Here is a 13,008-nt window from a genome sequence, read left to right as displayed (position 1 = left end):
TCAGGCATTTGTTTCCAAGCTCTAGAGCCCCGTTAATTATCAGTGACCCGCCAGATGGCTCTAATACACCTGTATTATTATTAAAGTACCAATATTAAAGCAATAACTGATACTTAAAGTTTTCTCATTTCCAGCTGTGAACATTGGCCTCAAAACACAGACAAGAGTGATATTACTTCATTGTCATAGTCGTACACAGGAAAGTTGTGACGTATTTACCTTTCAGCCAATCACAAGAGTCGGCGGTTGAATGACGTCACAGTGTATGAAAAACGCATAATCCCTAAACCTTTGGAAACTGACGCAGTTGAGTGGAGAGTGCTACCGGAGGTGGCTGTGTGGCGTGCGTTACAACTTTGAAAACATTTGAACAAACTTTTTTATATTTGGACCATACAGCTTTAAAAGGATATACCTCATCTAGCAAAATGATGAAGATTTTGTAAGTTAATTCTGATATTTCATTTGATCATAGACAACACCATGATAATGCTGCTGTCTTCCAGCTATGGCTTCTTTTGTATGATGTTAGTTGATGGCTTTTTTTTTGTGTGAGCGTGTTTTGTTTTTATGGGATTTTGTCTATGTTTCTGTGGTGTGTGTTTGTGTTTACTATTTGTGCCTGTAGAATCAAGCTGTTAGCTCTTGGACCCCGCCTTTCTAACTGTCAGCTGTCTGTGTACTGACTCTGCTTATTTTCTCAATCATACCTACTACTTTTCCCTCACACACAAACATTCCCAGGATGCAGCCCGTATCAGCTGTCCAACTCCCAGGTACCTAATTACTGCTAGGTAAACAGAGGTGAGAGAAACTGCCCACTTGTTTGTCTTAGCCTGGAAACCCAGGTCCAAGGACTGCGAATCTCGAACGCTGTCCACTGGGCCGGTGTGCACTCGTTTAATTACGCATATCGTTACAGAATGAGCGATGCTCATGGTGTTCCGTCTTCCCAGTACTCTTTCATCAGCCCATCCTTATGAACAAAGGCCAAATGCTCGTTAACACATCCACAAAACCCCCTGTTTATGAATGAAAAACGGTTTACACACGACTCGCAACTGATTTCGTTCGAACACTTCCGGAACAAGTGCTTTACTGACAACTTTTGTTCAAACCACAACGCTGTAAATGCTTCATCCACGTACTACACATAAACAAACGCCAACAGAACCTAAATAGCTAACCTAACCTATGCCTATATATGCACAGTATGTTAATATATTATAATAATTTATATTTGAGAACATTCCCGTTTTTGAATGAACAGCATATAAAAGTTTATGAATGCGTCTGTGGGGATCGACCGCTGGATGTAATGAACTCAGTCCCAGGACGGGTTTCAACGCTTCACCCACGTACTACAGCTACAAATAATCGCCAACAGAACCTAAACACCTAACCTAACCAGTGCCTAAATATGTAAAATATGGTAATATAAAATAATTTATATTTGAGAAAATTCCCGTCTTGAATGAACAGCAAATTAAAATTTATGAATGCGCCTTTGGGGTCGACCGCTGGATGGGGTCGACTGACCGTCCTCAGACTGAGGACGGGTTGTTATAAATGCTTCACCCACGTACTTCAAATACAAATAATCGCCTAAACAGAATGTAAACACACAACCTAACCTACGCCTAACTATACATAGATTTTTAACGTATAATATTCATTTGTTTGAAAACAAACCAATTTTTAATATAGTGTTAAAAATGGTGAATGCGTCTGGGGAGGACGGGGGCGCTACTTTAACAAACATGGCCCGAGGACAGGTTGCTTTCATATGACGCCTTGAAAGAACTGTTTTAGCCTCCACCACTACCACACTTGTCCCAATCGTTTATCACCGTTTGCAAAAGAAGGCTTACCTTACCTACCTTGAGGCTACCTTGAGGTGCTTCCGGGGCTTAGTGTCCCCGCGGCCCGGTCGTCGACCAGGCCTCCTGGTTGCTGGACTGATCAACCAGGCTGTTAGACGCGGCTGCTCGCAGCCTGACGTATGAGTCACAGCCTGGTTGATCAGGTATCCTTTGGAGGTGCTTATCCAGTTCTCTCTTGAACACTGTGAGGGGTTTGCCAGTTATGCCCCTTATGTGTAGTGGAAGCGTGTTGAACAGTCTCGGGCCTCTGATGTTGATAGAGTTCTCTCTCAGAGTACCTGTTGCACCTCTGCTTTTCAACGGGGGTATTCTGCACATCCTGCCATGTCTTCTGGTCTCATGTGGTGTTATTTCTGTGTGCAGGTTTGGGACCAGCCCCTCAATTATTTTCCACGTGTAAATTATTATATATCTCTCCCGCCTGCGCTCAAGGGAGTACAGATTTAGGCTCTTTAGTCGGTCCCAGTAATTTAGATGTTTTACTGAGTGGATTCTAGCAGTAAAGGATCTCTGCACGCTCTCTAGGTCAGCAATTTCTCCAGCTTTGAAAGGGGCTGTCATTGTGCAGCAGTACTCCACTCTAGATAGCACAAGCGTTTTGAAAAGTATCATCATCGGTATAGCATCTCTAGTGTGAAAAGTTCTTGTTATCCAACCTGTCATTTTTCTTGCAGTTGTGACGGCTACTTTATTGTGTTCTTTAAAGGTAAGGTCTTCCGACATGAGTACACCCAGGTCCTTTACATTGCCTTTTCGTTCTATGTTATGATTTGCCTGCGTTTTGTACGTGGTTCCTGTTTTTATGTTTTCAATTTTTCCGTAGCGCATGAGCTGAAACTTATCCTCGTTGAATACCATATTATTTTCTGTAGCCCATAGAAAGACCTGATCAACATCTGATTGGAGGTTTGCCGTGTCCTCTATGTTGCCAACTCTCATGAAAATCCTAGTGCTTTCAAATATTTTTGTCGGCACTTTTGTTTCTTTTGCTTGACTCTGACCTCTTGTTCTTGAAGCTGCAGGATTCGAGTTCCTGTCAATTTTGTCGATTCCTGTTACTGTTTATGTATCGTCTCTTTTTTTCCTAATATATTATAGCTTTGGTATATTTATCACGTCTACTATCCTCGTAGCTTTGTTATTGCAAATTTGTTAAACATGATCGGCCATTAGTAAAACCAAGTTGTGAATCGTTTATTAATCTGTTTTAAAGATAAAGACGAATGATATTTGCAATTATCGATTCCAGCAACTTTCCCACAATAGACGTTAAGCTAATTGGCCGATAGTTTAAAGTGATCTATCTCCTTTCTAGAAAATTGGTACCACATTAGCAACCTTCCACAACTCTGGTGCTCTGCCTGACTCTGATTTATTAATATGGTAGACAACGGCTCGCAAAGCTCCTCTTTGCATTCTGTAAGCACCTTGGCAAACACTTCATCCAGCCCTGGAGGATTTATTGACTTGAGTTTCACTATTTGTTTAATAACATCCTCCCTGGTAACTGCTAAACTAATCAACCTCTCCTCTCTTCCCACACCAACATAGACTTATTCGGCTGAAGGCATAATGTTAAATTCCTCTTTAATATATACAGATAAAATGTTCATTAAAAATACTACTTATCTCTTCATTATCAGTTATCTGACCTGACTCGGTTTTTAACGGACCTATCCTTTCCCTGATCTTTGTTAGATATAACTGAAAAAGCCTTTAGGATTGAACTTTGCTTGCCCTGCTATGCAACTTCATAGTTTCTTTTTGCCCTCATCTTTTTTCATTTATTTTATTTTTTAACATTTCTAACCAGTTGGACGAATTCTTGTTCTAAACTGACTTTCCCATTCTTAATCATTTTGTAACAAGCTCTTGCTACCTATAAGGTTCTTCGGATCCTTGTTATCTATTTCGGGTCATTATTATTCTCTATTCTATTTGTATTCAATTTCACTTTCCTAGAAAATGTAAATTAAGCCTTCTCAATCTTTAATGTGGAAAGTTTCTAATTCCCTTTATTTAAATTTGTTTACACAAAAGTTTTCTGATATCTGCGAAGCATGTGCGCGTGTAATCGTGGTCCTTTGTTACCTATAGCAATTCCTATCGGCATCCACCCAATCATTGTCTTGACATGCTATCGCAGCCTTGTCAATATTATTCTTTATTGACCTTCATGGCGAGACTCGTGTTTCTGCTTCGTATGCTTCCCTGTACCTGATAATCCAGTCCACAGGTGTGTGTCTGTCTGCCTGCGTGTTTGTTTCATCTTCTCCAACAATTAGTGTGACTAATACAGTAAATAACAAATGTGTGTGAGACAGGTTGGTGTGGGCGGCGGTGGTGGGGGTCAGCAGAGCTCACACCCTCCACCTGGGCCGGACCTGCCCGGAGGTAGCACCCTTCCCTAATCTCTCCATCGACAAGGTATGTACTTCACAACCATCCTTGATGCTTTGGAATATAATTTATACCTTTTGTCTTAAGTTCATTGCTTTCTAGTTGTATACATATCTCGTAAAGAATTTTTTAAGCAAATCACATTACACACCATACTGAATTATTTTAAAAACCGTATTTTTCTAATCAGAAAGGACTTCATAGGACACTCTTAGGACTTCATACAAAGACAGCCCTCATGTAAGATGCTTAGAAACAGTATTTTCTAAATTAAGTAAAGAGGTTTATATCAAAGGATTGATTGATTTTGAGTGTTGCCGCCGGAGGCAGCTAGTTTATTGTGCACCCCATACTCATCCTGTGAGCGGTAGCGCAAAAATCATTACATAGGGCACAAAGGTCTTTATCAGACCTCATCTTAGATTATTACATAAACAGTTTCATCTATCCTTCACACCTTATAATTACATGTCAGCTAGTTACAGAGAATGTTCCATTTCAAAAGCCATATATTTACAGTAAGTCATTATATATTAATGGTAAGTCTTATCGCTAATACCTAATAGTTTGACCAATGGAGATATTAGTCCTAGGGGAGCTTCTGTTTATTATTAGTCTTCACTGGACACTACTTGTTTCTTAATCTCATATGTCATTTATCTACTGGAAGCGAAATATGGATTCAGTGCAAGGATTTCAGGTATTTTATTCATGGTAATAAGATAGGTTGCCATATACAGCGTGAGCTTAGATTTATCTCTAAATGGCTCAATTTTACTTCAATCCAAGATATAGTGTTAGTGTGTGTGTGTCTTTGTCCACACACTTCACTTCATCTAGATCCGTATACAAGCCGAACTGCCAGAGATACTTGTAGCCAAGTCTTATACGAGCTGTGACAACATCTGTTAGTCTACCGACATTGTTACTTGTCCCATACACACGTTTTACTTCACACATTTCATTGTGATAAACAATGGACCTGTTAATTCCAGTTTGCACTGTTCTACTTTCTACAACTCAAGGATGTCATCTGAAATCCGGGTGTTACTCTCTCCAGGGAAGCTCGTTTTGTTGCATGGCGTTCTCTCGCGCACTTAGAACAAACATACCTACAATTAAACTTTAAATTGTACAGAGGTTTGCAACGAGGCTCATCTCAGAATCGCAAGGGAATGAATATGAAGAAGCCTGGACAAGCTGCACCTAACGTCACTAGAAAATAGTTTGGAGAGAGGGGGGGAGGAGGCATGATACTCAGAGGATTCACATAGGAAAAGCGCTAATGTTGAAAAGCGTTTTATAGGTGGAAACTAGAAATAAACAAGCCACAGAGATCTTAATGTTTTAGGGTGAAAATAGTAGAAAAATGGAGTGAAATAAAAAAACAGGTTGCAGAAGTAAACTTTATTAATGTCTTCAAAAATAGATCTGATTGTTTTCAATGCCTCTCTCAATTTTTCAAATAGACGAGCACAAGCGCGCACCCCAGGCATGCACACATGCATTGTAACTCTAATGCATACAGTTAGTTAAACCTAGTGAGGTGGGAAATAGTCACACCTATAGTAAGGTAGGAGAAAGGGAAACCTAAGATCGTTACCCCCACTACTCTCTGCCCAAGTAACATTTCTTAATTCATGTTTTATGTACATACATTCTAACAGGTGTTGGGGATGTGGTACGTGACGTACAAATTCGACACGGACAACACCTGTTTGGTATGGAACATCACCCGTGGAGAGGTGCCCGACACGCTGCTGGTGACAGAGACAAGGCAGCTGGCTCTACTGGACATGCTGGGAGTCAACCATACCCAGGCTGTCACCGCCCTGGTCGACATACCCAACCCGGAGGTACCGGGCAAAATGAGGGTACGCTGGCCCACCTGTAAGTATGAATTTAAACCGTCCTCTTGACTATTAGGCCCAAATGACCGTCTCCTCCCCCCCCCCCACCTCTTATCGCAGGAATCGAGCTACCACGCTACTAGATTCTCAGAAATTAAGAGAACCACACCCAATATTACTGTCGACGAGCACCATTTGCGGAAGTCACACTACGGCGCACTTTTTGCACCCGAAGGTCTAACGCGGGAAAACTCACACATAAAAGGGTTGATTATTCGAGTTGTTTCCGCCCTTGGTTGCCAGCTTACAGGGCAGAGGGAAAACAAGCTGTCAATATACTAAGGCTCAACCGCCGGTTAGCGTCGTGTCTGGATGGGGTTGATTGATGAAGATTGAGCCACCAGAAGTGGCACGACCATGAATATATATGTGTGGTAGATTTTTTTTGGAGTGAATGTGATCTTTAGTCGTGTAATATGTTAGTGTTTCTGTGGGTGGGTGAGTGGGTTTGTTGTTTTTAGATTTAGCTACTACGAACAAAAAGTTCAAAGTAGCACAGGCTATGGTGAGCCCGTAGTGGACTTGCCTGGCACAAGAGCGGGGGCTGTAACTGCGGGGTGGGTTTAAATTGATTAATTGATAAAGAATGTCACCCTAAAGGTGGCATAGGCATGAGTAGCCCCTTAGTGGAGGCTCTTTTGAGCCATTACCAGTACAAATAGCTGATACTATAGATCTGTGGATGGATGGGGGTCTTCATGGTGGATTTCAGCCTCGGAGGGCTGGCTGTACCAGTTATGGAGCTGGTGGGTTAGTGAAGACCTCTAGGTCTTCCGTTTTTTCTTTGGCTGAGACTTGCTGCGGGTTGACATGACCGTGCTGTCGTTGGAGTTTGGTGAGGTGGCCTCTATGAGGAGGTCTTGTACCGAGTAGGTGTGACGGGAGACATCTCTCGTCACGCAGGGTGCAGTCGCACCTCCACAGATCTCCAGTATCATCTATTGATACTGGAAATGGCTCAAAAGGGCCACCACTTATGGGCTATTCATGCCCATGCCACCTTTTGGGTGGCTTAATCTTTCTCTCTCGAGTAGGTGTCGTATTTGTGCTGCAGCGGTGGAGCTCCTAAGATTTCCTCGTCTGAAGAGTCGGTGCCATCTGTAGTTGGTGGTTTTGTCTTTGGTCTCGCAGCTTAAGGTAGGCTCGGGTGTCGTGGATTAGTGGTAGAAGTAGTGGGTTTAGTTATATAGTTGGTTATATACTGGTATATCAAGTTTGGTCTCTGGGGATAAATAAGACCTGCCACCGTCAACACGCATCCGGCTGGGTAAAACACTGCTTCTCAGTCGAAATTGACAGCCTTCGTCCAGAATGTAGTTCGCCTGTACGCAGTAAATAACAAATGTACTCACCCACCTAGTTGTGCTTGTGGGGGTTGAGCTCTGGCTCTTTGGTCCCGCCTCTCAACCGTCAATCATCAGGTGTACAGGTTCCTGAGCCTATTGGGCTCTATCATATCTACACTTGAAACTGTGTATGGAGTCAGCCTCCACCACATCACTTCCTAATGCATTCCATTTGTCAACCACATTTGTGTGGTTGACAAGTGGTTAATGTGTGGTTAACTATGGTTGTACATTTTTTTTTATAAAGAAAACCTACTTACCTGTAATTTTGAGTTTATGCCTTTGTTTACCGGTGCCTTTGTTCCTGTATATGTATCTCTTTCAGTCGTGCAAAATCAGGACTTGATGTGATACAGTCCAGACTTGATGTATGAAGTCGCTGTTGCCAATGCTATCCTCTTGAAGGACGGCCTGCCTTTTAATTAGTTTAGAGTACCATTTCTGCAAAGTATATATATATTTTCGTGATCAACTTAGCCTGCAACTCTACTCATATCTTGTGCATCAACAGCACTGACGGGCAAAGCTGACTTCACCGTCTTCGACACCGACTACGACAAATACATGGCTGTGTTCGAGTGTGACCGCGCCGGCCTCCTGCACCGCCGGTCAGCCACCATACTCTCCCGCACCCCCACCCTCGACCACCTGTTCCTCACTAGGGTCAGTCCTCACCTATACCTCCTGTACACACCTGCTGTTTTACTGTATTAATTGGGTTAACAAATCCTCTCACATGTTAAGATTAAATTTTTAGTATGTAAACAAACTTGCAGCTGCACTTACATTAAATGGGCATATAATTCAACAGGTCCAGCGTCTACTGGAAAACGCTGACGTGAAGCACACAGCCCTCTCCGCCGTCAGCCAGGAGTCCTGCCGACGCTCGGGGTATTTATTTTATTATACTTTCATAGTATATGTATATATATTATAAAGTACATATATTCGTGATTAAATGATACATTCATGCAAAGCGTTTCGGGCACTATAGATTTTTAACAAACGTCAACACAATTTTCGTGTTTTAATGTTTAGGGGAAAAAAGTTGATAGTAGATAACCATAACGCTCTCCTGTCAATGTAACAATTCACCTATTTATAAGACGATTATATATCTTGTAGTGTATTGTATATAGGGTTAATCTAGTTCTGGAGTCAGTGTAGCTTTCTACCTGGAAGGCTTGGGAAGGGTCACTCCCAAGGGTCAAGGGATTAGTGGTGGAAGCTTTTAGACAAGATGGCCACAGCCACACCTTGGGTTCGATTCTTTAAATTAGAATAATTCATGATATTACTCAGTATTGTAGTAAGTAATCAACCTTGCCTTGAGGACCTATGCAATTTAACGTCTTTTGAGATTAGAGTGTGTTCCTTAAGTTGACAAAGGGGCATAGAGGTCACCTGGAACGAGAACTAGTTTATTCTGGGTGTGAGGCAGGATGTGCACCCAGCTTAGAGAGGAGCTGCCTCGTATGGGCCAATAGGCCTTCTGCAGTTACCTTTGTTCTCATGTTCTTAATTGCGGTTGTAAACTTGCCTTGCTCCATGATTGTTGTAATTCATTACATTATAGAAATTTGTTAATACTCAATGTTGTATTGGGTACTTGAACCAGATCAATTATTTATGTAATTATCATCATTTTTGAATAAGAATTCAGTCACCTTCAGTGACCAGTGCATATGTTAGCTTTATTAATTATTTAGGAAATTTAGTTTGGCACTCAGCCAAGTTCAGCTTGCGGGTCAGTGTGGCGTTTCGGGTGTTATCGGTGAGGAGTACCGGAATTAAAACTCGAATTTATAAGAATTAGATTTTCTATTTGTGTTGAAAATTTTCGAAGTCGATGCTGTAAGGATTTCAGTTTGTGAGAAATTCCATCTCGTGTGTTAAGTTTGCGGCCCGCGGTTTGCGGTACCACGGGAGCCGGTCGGCTGAGCGGACAGCACGTTGGACTTGTGATCCTGTGGTCCCGGGCGCCGGCGAGAAACTATGGGCAGAGTTTTTCACCCTATGCCCCCTGTTACCTAGCAGTAAAATAGGTACCTGGGTGTTAGTCAGCTGTCACGGGCTGCTTCCTGGGGGTGGAGGCCTGGTCGAGGACCGGGCCGCGGGGACACTAAAGCCCCGAAATCATCTCAAGATAACCCGTACGTCACCAGTAATCATTCGTGTGCGCCATTAAAGTGGTTCGTGTTAAAACTTTGGTGGATCAAAAAACTATTTTTTGGGTACCGTTGGGCTGGGTACCGTTACACCAACACAAGCAACATTTCTACCCAGCTCTTATTACAACATGGTCCACCACTAGATAAAACACGTCACCGTCACACCACTAGATAAAACTACACATTAGCTTTGTAAGGTGTTTACATCGCCTAGACCACAGTGGGGTGAGAGGAAGGGACTGGAACGCTCGCATACCTCAGTTCGGAACCTTGCTAGATTGGATTGTTTAGTAAATTACGTCAAATTCTCGATTTGGCAAGTTTTGTTCTATTTATACAATATCAAGTAAGAGGATGATTACTTCTTTTTACTAAACCCATAGAAAGGCGAATCCCACGAGTTATTAATTCCTCACCATCTAATTGTATCACATTACAATCGGACTGCTGGTAGCTATATTACTGCTGCAGACTATAGTACTGCATAAGCAATGTTCCATCCCATTGCCAACACCGACGAAACCGATGACCTACATCCTCGGATAAAGTATCTCTTCTGATTAAACACTTTCCGCTTGCCGTTACTACCATGGACACTCCAACAGTTTCAATAACTACAATAAACTAATATACGCAACTATATTATACTAAGAAAGACAACTGCAGCAGTTCCACTAACCCAACAGTTACAGTAACTTCACTATCAACCTCACCACACTAATCATGGCTGCTCCATCAGTCTTCCAGCTACCAACATGACCTTACTTCATCAATCTCAATTTACCTCATCTTCAAAGCCTCCCCACAATTCATTCCATTCCACTCGTTAAACCCTTATCCCTAAAGACCCGGTCACATTTCTTCCCAAGACGCCTCGGTAACTGCTGATAGCAAAAGATGTGCACTTAGAGAAACAAACACTTACATCTCTTATTCCCTCAGACAACACAACTGGCACGTGGACAAGGAACTGTTCGGGCTGCTGCCTGGCGCTGATGAGGAAGATGTGCACAGTCGGGTATCTGAGGGCGTCGTCGACTACGATATTTCTCAGTTGGAGATTATTGGTGAGGGCGTTGAAGCTGTGAGAGGGAGCCTCCAGAGCCACAATGACAAGCCGGTTCTGTAGGAAGCCAGTTCTCACGGACTTCATGCTGACGGAATGTACAAGCATCCACCCACTGAAGTCTCACGGATGCCTTGCCTGCTAGTACCAAGACCAAATTACAGATCAAATACGTATCATTTATTGATAGTATCTTTCAGGATACACTGTCACAGATTTCTCAGGTCAGAGGGTAACCTCTGTGGCACTGAGGAGCATCCTCGGATCACATTTGTAACTTCCAGCCGATTAAAAGTTTGTCTAAAGTGTTCAATTCTTTTGATAATTACTTACTTACTCAAGTGTTCAAGTGACCAGGAATCAGCAGGATATTGTCTTTTTAATACCATATTCTGAGGACAATGAAGGTCACACATGGCACTGCAGACCCTACCGGTAAGTGCCACGTGATGCTGAGTAACGACCAAGTGATGGTCGCTGCATTGATATGTAATTAGGAGTGCGGTAACTGTACCAATTTGAATGTTTCGGATGCAAGAGCTGGAATATATTATTTACTAAACTTACTCTTTCCAATAAAGAATATAATAGGAAATATTTTTTCAGGATTTTTGTGTGCATGTATGAATGTGTGTTTTTAATTCTAGGCATATATATATGCCTAGAATTAAACTTTTAAAGTGCGATTTGATCAGTTTGCATTAAAATGAATATTTAGTCTTAAATTTAGTAGTAAAGCAACTATAGTCCCTAGACCACCTTGGAGTCGCTGTCTCCAACAAATTATTGTAACGGAACTTTTTTTTAATCGACTTATTACGGTACGTCAATGATGGTAATAAACCTTGTATTCACATTTAAATAAAAATGGTATTTATAATTGTTTTCTTCCCGGTTTGTTCCGTGTGACAGTTCTGATGGTGTAGTCTTTGGTAAGCGAGATCACTACCCGCAGCAAACTTAAAAAATAATTGGAACAAAAAACCAAACATCCTCCACATTATGGAATACCAGACATGCGAACAGTGTCCCTTGGAACTACACAAATGCAAACATATTCCAATCTTGCATGAAACGCCGGACATGCGGCCAACATCCGATGTATTAGAAAGCTAAATAATTCAAATGCATCAATGTGACGAGGTTGTCTGTCAACTTCCAGTGCTCCCTTGGATTGTAAATGAACAGCAATAACTAGGAGGGAGGGGGAGAAAATAGTCTGAGGTTAGAGCCCAGATGTTCAGGGCTAGCTTCGCCCAATTTTTCACATTAATTGCTGTTGGGCAAATGCTCAACATGGGCAGGTAGAGTAGGCATCTTTGAAAAAAGTACCACAGGAGTGCTACAGCAACCACTACGATTAATCTTGTATTCACATGTTGGTTCAGCTGATCTTTTCTCCCTTACTATATTCTAAAACATTACAAGCTGGACATAACCATTATGAATTGATTTTTTATATATTTTGTTAGCAATTTGTAACAGGCTTTTAATGTTAACTCCGTCCGTTCCTGGACACCTACCCAGTCTATCACCGATTATCATTAGTGCAGTGTACAGACATAGCACACTATTTGCTAATGGTGCTATGTAGCTGCTATAGTATGTTCTGTGAGAAACCTGTCATGGCATGTTCGGAGATATATCTTACGGGTCAGTCAGTCTCTTCTCGACCCCTCTAGTGTATCTGTTCCGAACCTTAATGGAATCTGACCCATATATCAATCAGGTCAACCCATGTGTTGCGTTTCTTAAAGGGTCGCCCATGTTAGAATCGGTGAACGCCCTAGTAATATTGTTGAAAACATCTTAATAACTTATTAAACCAAAGGTCTTTTTATGTCAGAAGAACGGCAGAAACTGGATCTATATATGAAAACTCTTTCAGGACAAAATTTAAAGTAAAACTAAAGATATTTGTAGTTGTATAAAAGTTGCATTTTTCATGGGTCGTAGAGCCGGAAATCCGCAATATTCATCTCAGAACAATGCTTATTTCACGCAGAATCGTTAATAAACGTAAGATTTTTATACGTCTCAAGAAAGATAGAAACATAATCTTCATTTTAAATGCCTTACCATGGGCATATTTGTATTTAAAGCGAAGATACGTGTATTTTTGTAATCGGCGACTCCGATCCCGCACAGATCGAGCAACGGAGTAACACTCTCAGAACAATGCTTATTTCACGTAAATTCGTTAATAAACGCAAATGTTTTTATATGTGTTGA

The 13,008-nt window shown here is 41.6% G+C and overlaps 1 protein-coding gene across 1 annotated transcript; it reads left to right on the top strand.

Annotated features, from left to right (window-relative positions):
- Positions 1 to 286: 286 nt before the first annotated feature.
- Positions 287 to 11,656, top strand: LOC123762127 (uncharacterized). The gene is made up of 6 exons (XM_045748481.2): positions 287 to 442; positions 4,208 to 4,310; positions 5,951 to 6,173; positions 8,051 to 8,202; positions 8,351 to 8,430; positions 10,653 to 11,656. Exons 1-6 carry the CDS (start codon positions 429 to 431, stop codon positions 10,837 to 10,839), a joined length of 759 nt encoding a protein of 252 aa, XP_045604437.2. The 5' UTR covers positions 287 to 428; the 3' UTR covers positions 10,840 to 11,656.
- The last annotated feature ends 1,352 nt before the right edge of the window (positions 11,657 to 13,008 follow it).

Source organism: Procambarus clarkii, chromosome 34 (genome assembly GCF_040958095.1).
Source record: "Procambarus clarkii isolate CNS0578487 chromosome 34, FALCON_Pclarkii_2.0, whole genome shotgun sequence".
In the NCBI taxonomy this organism is placed as follows: Eukaryota; Metazoa; Arthropoda; class Malacostraca; order Decapoda; family Cambaridae; genus Procambarus; species Procambarus clarkii.
Note: the sequence above shows the minus strand (reverse complement) of the source record. Positions and strands in the feature narration are given on the sequence as shown.

What these genes read in the sequence shown, in the direction of transcription:
- LOC123762127 (XM_045748481.2), top strand. An exon ending in CTAATCTCTCCATCGACAAG is followed by an intron (nt 4,311 to 5,950) that starts GTATGTACTTCA and finishes ACATTCTAACAG; the next exon opens with GTGTTGGGGATGTGGTACGT. An exon ending in GAGGGTACGCTGGCCCACCT is followed by an intron (nt 6,174 to 8,050) that starts GTAAGTATGAAT and finishes GTGCATCAACAG; the next exon opens with CACTGACGGGCAAAGCTGAC.